The sequence below is a fragment of the Leucopleurus acutus genome (genome assembly GCF_964270905.1).
Source record: "Leucopleurus acutus genome assembly, chromosome: 12".
Lineage (NCBI taxonomy): Eukaryota > Metazoa > Chordata > Mammalia > Artiodactyla > Delphinidae > Leucopleurus > Leucopleurus acutus.
Genome location: NC_139154.1, coordinates 52,485,642 through 52,504,275, shown reverse-complemented (window position 1 = coordinate 52,504,275; position 18,634 = coordinate 52,485,642). Strand labels below are relative to the sequence as shown.

Here is an 18,634-nt window from a genome sequence, read left to right as displayed (position 1 = left end):
TCCTGAATTTAATTTAATTTATTCTTTTACCCAGCAGGTTCTTATTACTCATCCATTTTATACATATTAGTATATATATATATGTCAATCCCAATCTCCCAGTTCATCCCACCGCCTCCCGCCCCCGCCACTTTCCCTGATTGGTGTCCATACATTTGTCCTCTACATCTGTGTCTCTGTTTCTGCCCTGCACAAAAGTTCATCTGTACCATTTTTCTAGGTTCCACATATATGCGTTAATATACGATATTTGTTTTTCTCTTTCTGACTTACTTCACTCTGTATGACAGTCTCTAGATCCATCCACATCTCTGCAAATGACCCAGTTTTTCCTTTTTATGGCTGAGTAATATTCCATTGTATATATGTACCACATCTTCTTTATCCATTCGGCTGTTGATGGCCACTTAGGTTGCTTCCATGACCTGGCTATTGTAAATAGTACTGCAGTGAACACTGGGGTGCATGTGTCTTTTTGAATTATGGTTTCCTCTGGGTATATGCCCAGTAGTGGGATTGCTGGGTGATATGGTAATTCTATTTTTAGTTTTTTTTTTTTTTTTTGCGGTATGCAGACCCCTCACTGTTGTGGCCTCTCCCGTTGTGGAGCACAGACTCTGGACGCGCAGGCTCAGTGGCCATGGCTCATGGGCCCAGCTGCTCCGCGGCATGTGGTATCTTCCAGGACTGGGGCACGAACCCGTGTCCCCTGCATCAGCAGGTGGACTCTCAACCACTGCGCCACCAGGGAAGCCCTATTTTTAGTTTTTTAAGGAACCTCCATACTGTTCTCCGTAGTGGCTGTACCAATTTACATACCCAGCAGCAGTGCAAGAGGGTTCCCTTTTCTCCACACCCTCTCCAGCATTTGTTGTTTGTAGATTTTCTGATGAAGTCTATTCTAACTGGTGTGGGTGATACCTCACTGTAGTTTTGATTTGCATTTCTCTAATAATTAGTGATGTTGAACAGCTTTTCATGTACTTCTTGGACATCTGTATGCCTTCTTTGGAGAAATGTCTATTTAGGTCTTCTGCCCATTTTGGGATTGGGTTGTTTGTTTTCTTAATATTGAGCTGCGTGAGCTGTTAATATATTTTGGAAATTAATCCTTTGTCTGTTGATTTGTTTGCAAATATTTTCTACCATTCTGAGGGTTTTCTTTTCGTCTTGTTTGTAGTTTCCTCAGCTTTGCTAAAGCTTTTAAGTTTGACTAGGTCCCATTTGTTTACTTTTGTTTTTATTTCCATTACTCAAGGAGGTGGATCGAAAAAGTTCTTGCTGTGATATATGTCAAAGAGTGTTCTTCCTATGTTTTCCTCTAAGAGTTTTATACTGTCTGGTCTTACATTTAGGTCTCTAATCCATTTTGAGTTTATTTTTGTGTATGGTGTTAGGGAGTATTCTAATTTCATTCTTTTATAGGTAGCTGTCCAGTTTTGTTAGCACCAGTTATTGAAGCGACTGTCTTTTCTCCATTGTATATTCTCGCCTCCTTTGTCATAGATTAGTTGACCATAGGTGCGTGGGTTTATCTCTTGGCTTTCTGTCTTGTTCCGTTGATCTATATTTCTGTTGTTGTGCCAGTACCATATTGTCTTGATTACTGTAGCTTTGTAGTATCGTCTGAAGTCAGGGAGTCTCATTCTTCCAGCTCCGTTTTTTTCCCTCAAGACTGCTTTGGCTATTTGGGATCTTTGGTGTCTCCATAGAAACTTTAAGATTTTTTGTTCTAGTTCTGTAAAAAATGCCATTGGTAATTTGATAGGGATTGCGTTGAATCTGTAGATTGCTTTGGGTAGTATAGTCATTTTCATAATATTCATCCTTCCAATCCAAGAACATGGCATATCTCTCCTTCTGTTTGTGTCATCTTTGATTTCTTTCACCAGTGCCTTACAGTTTTCTAAGTACAGGTCTTTTACCTCCTTAGGTAGGTTTATTCCTTTGTATTTTATTATTTTTGTTGCAATCGTGAATAAGATTGTTTCTCCTTAATTTCTTTCTGATATTTTGTTGTTAGTGCATAGGAATGCAAGAGATTTCTGTGCATTAATTTTGTATCCTGCAACTTTACCAAATTCATTGATTAGCTCTAGTAGTTTTCCGGTGGCATCTTTTGGATTATCTATGTATAGTATCAAGGCATCTGCAGACAGTGACAGTTTTACTTCTTCTTTTCTGATTTGGATTCCTTTTATTTCTTTTTCTTCTCTGACTGCCGTGGCCAGGATTTCCAAAACTTCGTTGAATAATAGTGGCGAGAGTGGACATCCTTGTCTTCTTCCTGATCTTAGAGGAAATGCTTTCAGTTTTTCACCACTGAGAATGATGTTTGCTGTGGGTTTGTTGTATATGGCCTTTATTATGTTGAGGTAGGTTCCCTCTCCACTTTCTGGAGAGTTTTTATCATAAATGGATGTGGAATTTTGTCAAAAGCTTTTTCTGCATCTATTCAGATGATCGTTTGGTTTTTATTCTTCGATTTGTTAATATGGTGTATCACATTGATTGATTTGCATATATTGAAGAATCGTTGCATCCCTGGGATAAATCCCACTTGATCATGGTGTATGATCCTTTTAATCATACACCATGGTGTTGTTGGATTCTGTTTGCTAGTACTTCGTTCAGGATTTTTGCATCTATCTTCATTGGTGATATTGGTCTGTAATTTTCTGTCTTTGTATCATCTTTGTCCGGTTTGGGTATCAGGGTGATGGTGGCCTCGTAGAATGAGATTGGGAGTGTTCCATCCTCTGTGATATTTTGGAAGAGTTTGAGAAGGATGGGCATTAGCTCTTCTCTAAACGTTTGATAGAATTCACCTGTGAAGCCATCTGGTCCTGGACTTTTGTTTCTTGGAAGATTTTTTTTTTTTCATAATCACAATGATGCCTTTATTACTGCTTGGAAGATTTTTAATCACAGTTTCAATTTCATTACTTGTGATTGGTCTGTTCATATTTTCTGTTTCTTCCTGCTTCAGTCTTGGAAGCTTATACCTTTCCAAGAATTTGTCCATTTCTTCCAAGTTGTCCATTTTATTGGCATACATTTGCTTGTAGTAGTCTCTTCGTATGCTTTGTACTTCTGCAGTGTCTGTTTTAACTTCTTGTTTTTCATTTCTAATTTTATTGATTTGAGTCTTCTCTCTCTTTTTCTTGGTAAGTCTGACTAAAGGTTTATCAATTTTGTTTATCTTCTCAAAGAACCAGGCTTTAGTTTTATTATCTTTGCTACTGCTTTGTTTCTATTTCATTTATTTTTGCTCTGATCTTTATGTTTTCTTTCCTTCTACTAACTTTGGGTTTTGTTTGTTCTTCTTTTTCTGGTTCCTTTAGGTGTAAGTTTAGATTGTTTATTTGAGATTTTTCTTGTTTCTTGAGGTAGGATTTTATTGCTATAAACTTCCCTCTTCAAACTGCTTTTGCTGCATTGCATAGGTTTTGGATTGTCATGTTTTCGTTGTCATTTGTCTCTAGGTATTTTTTTATTTTCTCCTTGATTTCTTCAGTGATCTCTTGGTTATTTAGTAACATTTTGTTTAGCCTCCATGTGTTTGTCTTTTTTACGTTTTTTTCCCTGTAGTTTATTTCTAATCTCATAGCATTGTGGTCGGAAAAGATGCTTGATATGATTTCAGTTTTCTAAAATTTTCCAAGGCTTTATTTGTGACCCAAGGTGTGATCTATCCTGTAGAATGTTTTGTGCGCACTTGAGAAGAAAGCGTCATCTGCTGTTTTTGGATGGAATGTCCTATAAATATCAATTAAATCTATCTGGTCTGTTGTGTCATTTAAAGCTTGTGTTTCCTTATTAATTTTCTGTCTGGATGATCTGTTCACTGGTGTAAGTGAGGTGTTAAAAGTCCCCTACTATTATTGTGTTACTGTCTATTTCCTCTTTTATAGCTGTTAGCAGTTGCCCTATGTATTGAGGTGGTCCTGTGTTGGGTGAATATATGTTTATAACTTATATCTTTTTCTTGGATTGATCCCTTGATCATTATGTCATGTCCTTCCTTGTCTCTTGTTACATTCTTTAATTTAAAGTTTATTTTATCTGATATGAGTATTGCTACTCCAGCTTTCTTTTGATTTCCATTTGCATGGAATATCTTTCGCCATCCCCTCACTTTCAGTGTGTATGTGTCCGTAGGTCTGAAGTGGGTCTCTTGTAGACAGCATATATGTGGGTCTTGTTTTTGTATCCATTCAGCCAGCCTGTGTCTTTTGGTTGGAGCATTTAATCCATTTACAGTTAAGGTGATTATCGATATGTATGTTCCTATGACCATTTTCTTAATTGTTTTGGCTTTGTTTTTGTGGGTCCTTTTCTTCTCTTGTGTTTTATACTTAGAGAAGTTCCTTTAGCATTTGTTGTAGCTTTAGAGCTGGTTTGGTGCTGCTGAATTCTCTTAGCTTTTGCTTGTCTGTAAAGCTTTTGATTTCTCTGTCAAAATGAATGAGATCCTTGCTGGGTAGGGTAATCTTGGTCGTAGGTTCTTCCCTATCATCACTTTAAATATATTATGCCACTCCCTTCTGGCTTGTAGAGTTTCTGCTGAGAAATGAGCTCTTAACGTTATGGGAGTTCCCTTTTATGTTATTGATCATTTTTCCCTTGTTGCTTTCAATAATTTTTCTTTGTCTTTAATTTTCGTCAGGTTGATTACTATGTTTCTTGGCGTTTCTCCTTGGGTTTATCCTGCCTGGAGCTCTCTGTGCTTCCTGGACATGGATGGCTATTTTCTTTCCCATGTTAGGGAAGTTTTCGACTATAATCTCTTCAAATATTTTCTTGGGTCATTTCTTTCTCTTCTCCTTCTGGGACCCCTATAATGTGAATATTGTTGAGTTTCATGTTGTTCCAGAGGTCTCTTAGGCTGTCTTCATTTCTTTTCATACTTTTTTCTTTATTCTGTTCCTTGGCAGTAATTTCCACCCTTCTGTTTTCCAGGTCACTTATCCTTTCTTCTGCCTCAGTTATTCTGCTATTGATTCCTTCTAGTGTATTTTCCATCTCAGTTATTGTATTGTTCTTCTCTGTTTGTTTGTTCTTTAATTCTTCTAGGTGTTTGTTCTTGAATTCTTCTAGGTCTTTCTTAAACATTTCTTGCATCTTCTCGATCTTTCCCTCCATTCTTTTTCAAGGTCCTGGATCATGTTCACTATCATTATTCTGAATTCTGTTTCTGGAAGGTTGCCTGTCTTCACTTCAATTAGTTGTTTTTCTGGGGTTTTATCTTGTTCTTCATCTGGTACATAGCCCTCTGCCTTTCATCTTGTCTGTCTTTCTGTGAATGTGGCTTTCGTTCCACAGGCTGCAGGATTGTAGTTCTTCTCTACTTTCCTCTTTTTAAGGAACCTACTTCATGTTAGAAAGTATGGAATTTCCTAGAGGACAGTAATTATTCTTTACTGTCTCTTGATTGACAAAATAGATGATTTTAAAAAGGTAAAAGAAGTTTCATTACCACTGTTAAATGAATATGTATTTCTTAATCTGTAAGTGATAGATCTTACATTTATCTAGAGATTTATTTTATCTTTAGGTAAAACTTGTTATGCATATAGTTTTGTGGAGTCTTTGTGGTCCAAGTCCCTTTTTTGGTTGGCCACCGTTGATCTAGACTTGCTATTGGAGTGTGGCCTATAGGCCAGCAAACGTTGCTGTTACTTGCAGAGTATATTAGAAATGAAGGATCTCAGGCCCCACTCCAGACCTACAGAATCATAATTCATATTTTTTTTTTTTTTTTTTGCGGTATGCAAGCCTCTCACTGTTGTGGCCTCTGCCACTGCGGCATGTGGGATCTTCCTGGACTGGGGCACGAACCCATGTTCCCTGCATCAGCAGGCAGACTCTCAACCACTGCGCCACCAGGGAAGCCCCCCATAGTTAGTATTTTAATGAGATCCTCAGGCGGTTCCATTGGCATATTTTTTGAGAACAGTTTATAGAACACATGATTTTTTTCAGAGTCAGGAGGCTGTTGAATTTTTTTTCTCTCCGAAGAGGAATAGGAGGAGCAGACTAAAGAGAGTTAAAAATCAATTTGGCTTGCTTAATTACCGTATTTTAGAATGGTTCTGTTAATTAGTTGCATAGGAATTCCTGAAAATGTGTGTGTGTGTTTAGTATCTTTGTGGTTTTGTCACTATGCAAATAAACTTTTTTGTGAAATATTGTTTGATTTAATTGGGACTCAAACAGAAGTGTACTGACTTGCCGACAGCACATTATTTATTGTCTGTTTCTTAAGGAAATACCTTAGCATTGATCCTTTGGGAACCTACTTTTACTGTTTATCCAAAGGTGTACATGCCCATTTATTCCTCTCAGGGCAAGGTCACACAGCCATGAAGTAGTTTTGCTAGGATTTTTCCTTTTGATTGATTTTTTCCATTCATCAGTGTGCCTTCAAATTCAGTGATATTTGAGAAAGAAAGCACACATTCTGCATCACCTTCATGTATTAAGGATGCCATATTGCCAAGTATCAGCTTCTGTGGAAGAATGCAAATTTATTTTTTATTTGACACTTTACAGATCAACAGTTAAGCAGCCATTTGTAATAAATAGATACACTCAGTTATCTTACTTAAAAATAATTGAGAAACTTGGAGTTTGACTTTTACCTTAGGATCCTTATGAAGAAACTGGTTATTTTACAGAAGGACTGTTAAGAAAGCTTGGTTTAGTGCTTAAAACCAGTGAAGTTGGTGGCAGTAGGGTTGCTGAATTGGGAGATATTGTTTTCTTTGTTTTATTTCGTTTGAAATTTGTTTTGTAAACTTCCTATGACATGGAAATACTTATTTTAAGTTAACATGAAATTTATTAGGAAGCGAAAATTTTAATTTACTTTGAAATTAGGAACCATTTTTCCTTGAATTAGTAATGAAATTATTTAATATAAGTTTTTTGGTAACTGTTCTTAAATCTAAGTTTTGAAAATAAAGTACATCATTTGATTGCTGAATCGGACCTTTTTTGTACTTTGGCAGTTTATAGATGGGCTAGCCATTTATAAACTTGACTTGTTTTTGTATACAGTCCTAAACACAGAATTTCCAAATCTGTAAATGCTTCATCTCAATGGATATTTGGCAAGTACAAATTAGAAGAAACAAAGGGGTACGATTTCATACCCATATCAAATTGGCAAAAATGAAAAATTCTGACAGTATCAGACGTTGGTAAGGATGTAGGGAAATGGGAATTTTGAGCCATTGCTGATGTTGGAGAAATATAATTTAAACCAAAACCTCCTGCCATCTCAGAAAACTTCTCTTCAAAGGTAGAAGAGAAAGAAAATTTTATTTTTGACTAAGCATTAAGCTACAATATGATGCACGTCACCGACTATCTGCTAACAGATTGCAAAGATGTGAAGAGTGCTCATCCTTTTATTTAGCTAAGCAGATAAAATCCATTATATGCATATTCTCAAGATAAATTATGAGTAGTGTTCAAGTAAGAGGACTTGATAGAAACATTTGTCACACGTAGTTCATCCTAAATTCACTTGGTAATTGAGGTGACCATATGTATTAGCTAATTGCTTTATCCAAAGGAAAACTAAACTTACATATTTTTATGACAGGAGGTAATTTTGCACCTTGGGGCTAGGTGACCCTCTGAAGTTAGTTCCTATCCCACAGAAACTGGCAGAAAGGGGCACTATCTCCCTTGATTATCACATTTCAAAGAGATGGCTTTTGGGTCCTTGAGAAAGATGGTCCTGAGTTGCTGATTAGAGGCTTATTTAGCTTTTTTTTAAATTTAAATTTTTAGAAAGTTTTTATTTTTAATAAATGTATTTATTTATTTATGGCTGCATTGGGTCCTTGTTGCATCATGTGGGCTTTCTCCAGTTGCAGTGAGCGGGGGCCACTCATCATTGTGGTGCACGGACTTCCTCACTGCGGTGGCTTCTCTTGTTGTGGAGCACCGGCTGTAGGCGCGTGGGCGTCAGCAGTTGTGGCACGTGGACTCAGTAGTTGTGGCTCACGGGCTCAGTAGTTGTGACTCATGGGCTCTAGAGCACAGGTTCAATAGTTGTGGCGCACGGGCTTAGTTGCTCCGTGGCATGTGGGATCTTCCAGGACCAGGGCTTGAACCTGTGTCCCCTGCATTGGCAGGCAGATTCTTAACCACTGTGCCACCAGGAAAGTCCCTTTAATTTTTTATTTATTTATTTTTTTGGTGTATGCGGACCTCTCACTGTTGTGGCCTCTCCCGTTGCAACGGAGCACAGGCTCCGGACGCGCAGGCTCAGCGGCCGTGGCTCACGGGCCCAGCCGCTCCGCGGCACGTGGTATCTTCCCGGACCGGGGCATGAACCCATGTCCCCTGCATTGGCAGGCAGACTCTCAACCTCTGCACCATCAGGGAAGCCCTCCTTTAATTTTTATTTTAGTTTTTATTTTATTTTTAAAACAATTTTTGGGACTTCCCTGGCGCATGGGCTTCTCATTGCGGTGGCTTCTCTTGTTGCAGAGCATGGGCTCTAGGCATGTGGGCTCAGTAGTTGTGACTCGCGGGCTCTAGAGCATGGGCTTAGTAGTTGTGGCTCACAGGCTTAGTTGCTCCGTGGAATACGGGATCTTCCCGGACCAGGGATTGAACCTGTGTCCCCTGCACTGGCAGGCAGATTCTTAACCACTGGACCACTAGGGAAGTCCAGTATTTTATTTCTTAATAAAAGAAGATCTTAAGTAAATAAGATAGAATGTTAAGGTTTAATTTATTTGGGCTGTCAATCCATGAGTGTTTGTTATATTATTATCTAGGTTCTTTTGTAATGTTTGAATATTTTTTTATTAAAAGTTTAAAAAGAGAGAGCCAGAGAAAAAGGGGGCAGTAGTTGGGGGAAATCAATTTGCTAGTATTGCATATTTGCATGGTAATGATAATGATCTAGTAAAAAGGGAAAAGTTAGTGCGGGAGACAAGGACAGTTGTAAGAGCAGAGTCCTTGAGTATGAAAAACAAAGTGAGATCCAGTGCAGAAGTAATTTGTTTGGCTTTTGATAGGAGCAAGGACAATTTGTTGAAACAGTAGGGAAAGCAGAATAAATGGTGGGAAGAGGAAGTAGTTCTCTTCTGAATTTAGGGCGAATAACATTCAGGTTTGCCTGAGACTGGGAGGTTTCCCAGGATGCAGGACTTCCAGTGCTAAAACTGGCAAAGTCCTGAGCAACCAGGATGGTTGGTTATTCTGCTTGTTTTTCCTTAACGAAATGAAAAGTTTGATCATCTGTTGGGAATGGGAATGGGAAGGGGATGATGGTTTAAGGTAAAAAGAGAAGCTATATGAAGTAACTCTCTATCTTAAAGATAGGTGAGCAAATTCACTAGGTTGTCGTGGTATGATTTCTGAGCTTTGTTTGCTAAGGATCTGCTGTAATTTATGAGTATAATTTCAAAGTTCATATGGTTGTGTTTCTTTACAGTCTCATTCAGCTGTTCAGATGGAGGTGCTTTGTTAAGTGGAAGGTTGGTTTTAACTATGATTTGACTACACTGGAGAAAGAGAGGAGCAAAGGAGGGAGGCCACAGGCAAGGGAGTGGTTACAGTGATGGATCATCAAATCTCAGGATGGGTATAAAAAGTGAAGAAGAGAGGATGAAGGACAGTTGGAAAAGTGACTCCAAAAGATTTCTAGACGTGAACTGGAATGATAGGAAGTGAAGAGAGTGGGATGCTTGAAATTGAGATTTTTGAGGTGGTGTAGTTACACTGGTTATTGATATGGTGATGGGAATAGGGAGCTGGAGTGGATGGCAGGAAAGATCATTGAGTGTGGTAATGATCACTCCATGGATGTGATTTTAGTGATTAAGGCAGGTTTTGGTACTCTAAAATATATTCAGTTATTTTCTTTTCATATACTATATTTTTCTCTTTCTTGTTTCATTTTGTTTGATCATTGCCTCAAATTGTAGATTGTATTGTTCTTGAATGAAGATGGTTGTAAATAAATAAGTGGATGGATAAAAGCAAATTTTGTTGAATCAGTGCTTGTCTTTATCACATGGCTTGCTACTAGAAACTTTGTAGTTGGTTAAGTTTCAAACATTAACATCCAAAATGATGATCCACTGCCCATTAAGCTATTTTAGTTCCAAATAGGTTCAGTGAGGACTTTGTGTCATGTATGGTTATTAGTACTGTATTGCTTTGCTCACTCCTGTTTCTCTCTTTCTCTTTTTATAGGACCGCAACTGAATGCACAGCTAGAAGGTTGGCTTTCACAAGTACAGTCCACGAAAAGACCTGCTAGAGCCATTATTGCACCGTAAGTTTTAAGGGTCTTTACCCAGAATCTTTCATATGTTAATTATTAATAAAGAATGGGTATCTACGGATTGAATTAAAAATTAAAAATCAAATGCTGTGTTGAACTGAAGAAGGTATATTCACTAAATTTCATGATTTCTGTGGCTTTCACTTTAACTCAAGGATAAAGGAATTGGCTACTTTATTTTCTCAGATGCAGAAATATCAAAATTTACTTTTGGTAATAAAACTGACTTTTAAAACAGAGAGTTGTTTACATTAGATAAACTTGGTGATTTCAGTAGTATTTGGTACAAATGAATAAGTTCTGTTTTAAACATTGAAAAGATCTACTTTAATCACATAATTTTAAACTTATAATAAAAAATGGATTAAACATGGTGCAGTATGGAGTAGCAGCCACATTTTTAGGGGAGGGGTAGATTTTTTTTTTTTTTTAAATGAAGAAAATCTGTGACTATTTTGTCTATGTTAGAGGGCTTTTTGAGAACTACAGGCTAGCAAACATACAGTTAACTATGTGTCTGTGTATGATGTGAATTCAGTTAATTTTGATTTGGTAAATGTTGGAGTTTGTACTATTTCTGTCACAGCAGCATCTTTTATGTGACTTCTGTTGAGTTCAGGTTGGTACCTTGATAAATAGTAAATAGTAAAAATAATAGCAACCACTTATTAAACAATATGAGAATTAAATGAGTAAATACACATAAAAAGCTTACATTAATGTTTGGCACATAATAAGTATTCCATAAATGTTATGTATTTTTTGTGCCACACTTTTTGTTAAATAGTCCATTTGTATGATCTAACTTCATCTCGTTTAAAAGATTCAGGAAGCTGACTATACTACTTACCAACTGTGACATATAAGTTATTTAATCTCTTGTGCCTTTGTCTCCTTGGTAAAATTGGAATAATAATATTACTTTCATATAGCTTTTCCGAAGATTAAGTGAGCCAATCTTTATAAAACTTTTAGCATAATGACTTGCTATTACTTATTTTGTTATTCAGCAAATATCTACCAGGCTAAATGCCAGATACTCTTCTTTGTGCTGCTCTTTGAATAAAACAAAATCACTACTCTCGTAGTGCTTGCCTTTTAGTATTTGGGGAAGACAGACAGTAAATAAATAATTATATTCTGTGTCAGGTGCTGATGGGTGCTAAGAAAAATAAAGCAGATAAGAAGATTGAGAGTGACAGTATGGGTAGGGAGTTGCTAGTTTAGATAGGATAGTAAGAAAAGGTCTTCCTCATAAGGTAACAGTTGAGTCTAAATGATGTGAGAGAGAAGTTATGCAGATGCCCAGGGAAAAAGGGTTTCAGGTTGAGGACAAAGCAAGGACAAAGGCTCTGGGGCAGGATACGCTTAAGGTGTTTGAGGAAAAGCAAGGCCAGTGTAGCTGGAGTGGCGTGTGTGTGGAGAAGAGTAGTGGATGAGGTAGGCTGCGGGGGCTAGATTGTAGGGAGGCTTTGTAGGAGAACATAAAAACCTTGGTTTTTGCTTCTTTTTTTTTTGCGGTACGCGGGCCTCTACTGTTGCGGCCTCTCCCGTTGCGGGGCCCGCTCCGTGGCATGTGGGATCTTCCCGGACCGGGGCATGATCCCGTGTCCCCTGCATCGGCAGGCGGACTCTCAACCACTGCGCCACCAGGGAAGCCCCAAACTTTGGTTTTTATTCCAAGTGATATGGCAAGTAATGAGAAGTTTTGAGCAGCAAAGTGACATGATCTGACTTAGGTTTGAAAAGGATTATTCTTGCTGCTGTATGAACTTTCTGTTTTGTGGGGGCAAGGAGTCCAATTTCGGAGGCTTATTACTATAGTACAGAAAAGAGATGACATAATGCCTTTGGCTGGGAGCTAGAGGTGGAGGTGATGAGAAACTGTATATTCTGGGTATTTGGAAGGCAGGACCAATAAAATAGAAGAAGTCAAGGATGACTCTTAAGTTTGGGCTTGTGAAATTGGAAGGATGGAATTGGGGTTTGTACTAATTAAAGGAGAAAACAAGGGTGGAGGTGGGGAGTGGAATTTGAAGTGTTTATATAAAATCTAAATTTTATTCTGCCTGTGTTAATGTTGAGATACCTATTAGGTATCCAAGTGAGGCAGCTAGGTATATGAATCTGGAGTACAGGGAAGAAGGCCAAGGCTGTGTTGGCATATCACACTTAACACAGCTAAGTGTGTAACTTTAATCAGACATGGTTGCCTCGGGAGTAAAATAGAGAAGAGGTTCAAAGACTAAGGCCTTAGGCAAGCCAGCTTAATTTAGAGGTCACGATGAAGATGAGTATTTGCAAAGGAGATTTTGAAGGAGGACCAGTGGGGAAGGAGGAAAACCAAGAGTGAGTGAAGTCTCTGGGAGGTGAAAGGATGAAAATGTGTCAGGGAGGAAAAGATGATCAGGTGTGTCAAATTCTGCCAAGAGGTCAAATAAGATGAGGATTGATAATTGGATACTATGGAGATTGCTGGTTATTTTAGTAAGAACAGTTTCTGTGGGGTGGTGGGGATGAAAGCACAGTTGGAGTGGGTTCAAGAAAGAATCAAGGAGGGAAATGAAGACAGTGAGTATAGATAGTTTTTTTGAGAAATTTTGCTATAAATCAAGGAAGTAGGGCAATGGGAATATGGTGTTGGGGAGAATTTTTATTGAAGGTGGGAGATATTAAAGTGTTTATGATGTTGATGACATGATCTAGTAGAGAAAGAAAAATTGATGCAAGGATAAGTTGGGAAGTTTGTATAAGTGAGATCCTTGGTTGGGTGAGAAACAGTGGATTAGTAATCATCTCTTTATAACATCTCATGAGGTATGTTCTATTGTCATTCCCATTACTTTGCTGGTATTTGACTATTATGGTATACTACCTTCCTAGTTAAAACTTACTCTAAATGTGGGAGCTGAACTGAATCAACATAAAATTAAAATGAGGTTAGTTATTCATGAAAAAGTAACTAGACTTGTTTGCTTCTTGTAGTTAGTTTTAAATTGAAATGTTTGGAAATGCCCTTGGAAATGAAATGTTTGAGTCTACGTTACAAATATATTAATTTGTAAAAGATTTCCAAGTTACCTTAGGTTTTAAAATGAATATTTGAAAATAGTTTTGGCTTTGGTGTACATGTTTCTGCTATATAGTGACTTTGTAGTTATGTTTATGCATATATAGGCAATTTCTACTTTGTTAATATATGAAAACTTTAAATATAGTCAAGTTCATCTTATTATATTTTCCTTTCCAGAGTTACCTGTTTTTTTTTTTTGCGGTAAGCGGGCCTCTCACTGTTGTGGCTTCTCCTGCTGTGGAGCACAGGCTCCGGATGCTCAGCGGCCATGGCTCACGGGCCCAGCTGCTCCGCGGCATGTGGGATCTTCCCAGACGGGGCATGAACCCGTGTCCCCTGCATTGGCAGGCGGACTCTCAACCACTGCACCACCAGGGAAGCCCTCTTTTTTTTTTTTTTTTTTAAGGTAGAAAAGCAACAACAAATATTTTCTTGTTATATAGGCACAAAAGTGTCTTTGTAAGAACGAGCTTATATAGTAATTAGACAACTTAAAATTTTAAGATTTCTACTTTTATTTCAAATAAAAAACATACTTTTAAAATTTTATAAATTCTAGCTCTCTGGGACCACCTTTTCTTAGATTTCGCCTTCATAGGAATAAATCATATGAGGGCAACCTTAAAAAAACAAACTCAGAACCTAGATAGCACACTTTTGAAAATGTTTAAACAGTTTGCTTATTTTTATATGGATGTAGATTAAATAGAATAATGTCATTTATTGTTGATGTTATTAAAAGATTAAATATTGACCCATAAACCAACTGTTGATCAATTTTAATGAATTCTAATCTATATAACATAACCAGGCACATTTGGGAGAGGGATTCAAAAGAATTTAATTTGACTAAAAAATATCCTTTGGTTGCATTTGGAACTATCTTACTTATATTGAGGCACAGGAGACAGTATGTGGCCCTGGGATATATATTGAAATGATCTCATGAACTAGGAGTTCCAGAAGCCTTCTTACCATGACTGCCAGTTACCTTGATGCCAAAATTGTTGTTTATCTTGCAGTATTCAGCAATAACTCAGCAACCCTTAGAATGGAGCTGTACAGGTATACATCACTTAAGAAACATCTTATTGAATATAAAAATATAAGCAGATAATTGTGGAAGGGGCTTAATTTACATGATGAAATTATTTTTTACTGTCAAGCACAGACAATGAATATTGAAGGCCATACATTTAAAGCAGAATTTGATTTCTTAGTAGTTAACCAAGTAGGAATAGTATGGAATAAAGGATACCTTCACTTTTCGTTGCGTACCTTTTATTACGGTTTGACTTTTTTTTACTGTGTACATTATACCTTTAGTATAAAAACCTGTTTGAAAAATTTAAAAACTAAGAAACATTTATATAGAAGACCAGGTTGTATATAGTGAAGCATACCTGTAGAGCTCTACCAGTACATGTCATGAGACAATCTTCATAAATTATCTAGTTAACTTAAGTTACTGGAGATTTGCAGTCCTTGTTAATGTTAACAAACAATCTTCTAAACAGTCTCATAGTGCGTTCTGTGTTGTGTTGTGTGCTTGTTTGGCTTGGTTTTGGTTTTGTCTCACTTCCTTTCACATAGTGAAAGCAGATGTGCCCTGTGTGAATGATAGGCCAGAAGACAGGCTCCTTGCATTAGCATAGAGTTCGAGCTAAATCTGGTAGAAACCATCAAGACTTTCCCAGTCTTGTTAATAGTAAGAAGGACTGGTAGGTTATTCATGGCAATATCTCAAATCATATATACTCTAGCAGTAAAAAAAAAAACCCTCAATATGTAACATTGTGGTTAGTTTATTCTTACTTGACTTTTTAGCTCATAATATTGTTTGCTTAGTGTTTGTGAGATTCCATTTGTAAAAATAAAATATTCTAAATAATGACTGTTTTACCTGAATATTTCTTGGATATAATCATTTGCTGATTTTTTTATCGAAGCAGGAATCTTTAGGGCCATTGAGCATTGCCTGTGAAGGAAAAGAATAAAAGGCTACGTGCAGCAAAATAAAACCGAGGTGGAGGTTGCTGCTTCTGGAAACTGTTTGGGGCCAGTTGTCATTCAGGTTGATCCTGTACGTTTACAGGTGTTTTTAAATTTAGTTTCTAGGTTTGTAGATCATATCTTAACTTAAGGTTGCAAACTTTGCTTATTGTTGGAGGAGATCTCATTTCATCTGGTCCAATCTTCTCATTTCATCTAGGGCAGTCTTTTATTTTGCATTTTTCCTGCTATTCAGTAGAATTAGGACTACGGAAATCTGACTTTGTTGAATTCAAGTAAGTGTTTATTATTCCCTATATCCACTTTGATGAAAAGCCTCTCATAGAATGTTTAGTAGACTCTTGGCATTCATAGTTGATATAAGTGAAAGTCCATGTGATGTAGTGATTAGTAATTTTCCTGAGGTAGGAATTTAAATTATACCACACTGCAAGGTTGCTGTATGGGAAACTGTCACTTAACTAGTGAATGATTGTGGACAGTGTGACCTTGCATCCTCATTTAATTGCAGCTCTCTGAGGGGCAGAGAAATTCTGGTAGGTTAGGAGCTGAAGCTGCTGATGCAAAGGATCTGCTGTGTAGGTGTAAAGGGAGAAGCAAAAGTACTCTATGTTAAAAGAAAGATCAGTTTTTAGAGGTATGGTTTTAGCCTAATGACAAATTATAGATATAATAATATATATATAATATATAATAATAGTATAATTTTGTATTTATTTTCATGAGAAGTTACATTGAGAATCAGAGTTACCTGTAACACCTAGCAGGGATGACTTTGTATTAAAGGTTTTAAGAACTCTGGAAAGACTGACTTAGACACACTTTTATGATGCATATTCAAATATCTGTAGAGCTCAAATTTTCATTGCTTTTCTGGCTGTTATGCAGAACGACTAAAGAAAAAAACGTAGCCGTTCCCTTAGCGAAGCCTCCTTTATTGTGAGTGATTCTTTACTGGAACCTGTTGCCACATACATGTAGAGTTATAGATTCTGTTAGCAAGAGAAGGGTGTAGGAACAGGATTAATGGTGAGAGTTGATGATTATTACTCTGGCTTTATTCATTACCATATATCTGGGCCAGGGTAAAGGAAAATATTACAAATTCTCTTCTTTGAATGTGACCTTGATCCTTTCATGAAGTAGAGTGAGTTCCTCACTATGGGATAAGTGAGGATGGGATATATATACTTAATGATCAAAAAATAGATACACTGCAGTGTATTCTCTATCTAAGTTAAGAATCTCCCTGTCCTTGGGAGATGGGTTCAAGATGGCGGGGTAGAAGGATGTGTGCTCACTCCCTCTTGCAAGAGCACAGGAATCACAACTAACTGCTGAACAGTCATCGACAGGAAGATGCTGGAACTCACCAAAAAAGATACCCCACATCCAAAGACAAAGGAGAAGCCACAATGAGACAGTAGGAGGGGCGCAATCACAATAAAATCAAATCCCATAACTGCTGAGTGGATGACTCACAAACTGGAGAACACTTATACCACAGAAGTCCACCCACTGGAGTGAAGGTTCTGACTCCCAGGTCAGGCTTCCTAACCTGGGGGTCTGGCAACGGGAGGAGGAATTCCTAGAGACTCAGACTTTGAAGGCTAGTGGGATTTGATTGCAGGACTTTGACAGGACTGGGGGAAGCAGAGACTCCACTCTTGGAGGGCACACACAAAGTAGTGTGCGTATCAGGACCCAGGGGGAAGGAGCAGTGACCCCATAGAGACTGAACCAGACCTACCTGCTAGTGTTGGAGGGTTTCCTGAAGAGGCAGGGGGCAGCTGTGGCTCACCGCGGGGACAAGGACACTGGCAGCAGAAGTTCTGGGAAGTATTCCTTGGCGTGAGGCCTCCCAGAGTTCACCATTAGCCCCACCAAGAGCCTGTTGGCTCCAGTGCTGGGTCGCCTCAGGCCAAACAACCAACAGGGAGGAAACTCAGCCCCACCCATCAGCAGACAAGCAGACAAGCATTAAAGTTTTACTGAGCTCTGCCCACCAGAGCAACACCCAGCTCTACCCACCACCAGTCCCTCCCATCAGGAAGCTTGCACAACTGCTTACATAGTCTTATCCAAGGGCAGACAGCAGAAGCAAGAAGAACTGTAATCCTGCAGCCTGTGGAATGAAAACCACATTCACAGAAAGATAGACAAAATGAAAAGGCAGAGGACTATGTACCAGATGAAGAAACAAGATAAAACTCCAGAAGAACAACGAACTGAAGTGGAGATAGGCAACCTTACAGAAAAAGAATTCAGAATAATGATAGTGAAGATGATCCAGGACTTTGGAAAAAGAATGGAGGCAAAGATGGAGAAGATGCAAGAAATGTTTAACAAAGACCTAGAAGATTTAAACAGAGGTGAACAATATAATAACTGAAGTGAAAAATACACTAGAAGGAATCAATAGCAGAATAACTGAGGCAAAAGAACGGATAAGTGACCTGGAAGACAGAATGGTGGAAATCACTGCCACAGGACAGAATAAAGAAAAAAGAATGAAAAGCAATGAAGAAAGCCCAAGGGACCTCTGGGACAACATTAAACATACCAACATTTACATTATAGGGGTCCCAGATGGAGAAGAGAGAGAGAAAGGACCCGAGAAAATATTTGAAGCGATTATAGTCGAAAACTTTCCTAACATGGGAAAGGAAATAGCCACCCATGTCCAGGAAGCACAGAGAGTTCCAGTTGGGATAAACCCAAGGGGAAGCACGCTGAGACACATAGTAATCAAATTGTAAAAATTAAAGACAAAGAAAAATTATTGAAAGAAACAAGGGAAGAACAACACATAACATAAAAGGGAATTCCCATAAGGGTAACAACTGATTTCTCAGCAGAAACTCTGCAAGCCAGAAGGGAGTAGCATGATATATTTAAAGTGATGAAAGGGAAGAACCTAAAACCAAGATTACTCTACCCAGCAAGGATCTCATTCTCTTTTTTTTTTGTGGTACGCGGGCCTCTCACTGCTGCAGCCTCTCCCGTTGTGGAGCACAGGCCCCAGACGCGCAGGCCCAGCAGCCATGGCTCACGGGCCCAGCTGCTCCACGGCACATTGGGATACTCCCGGATTGGGGCACGAACGCGTGTCCCCTGCATTGGCAGGTGGACTCTCAACCACTGCGCCACTAGGGAAGCCCTCTCATTCAGTTTTGACACAGAAATCAAAAGCTTTACGGACAAGCAAAAGCTAAGAGAATTCAGCAGCA

General features: G+C 38.2%; 1 protein-coding gene across 1 annotated transcript in view; it reads left to right on the top strand.

Moving 5' to 3' along the window:
• MEMO1 (mediator of cell motility 1) overlaps positions 1-18,634 on the top strand; it is a 135,606-nt gene that overhangs the window by 54,150 nt on the left and 62,822 nt on the right. The window contains exon 2 of the mRNA XM_082852078.1: positions 10,228-10,309. Within this exon, the coding sequence (XP_082708204.1) occupies positions 10,228-10,309 (82 nt within the window). The remainder of the gene's footprint in view (positions 1-10,227; positions 10,310-18,634) is intronic.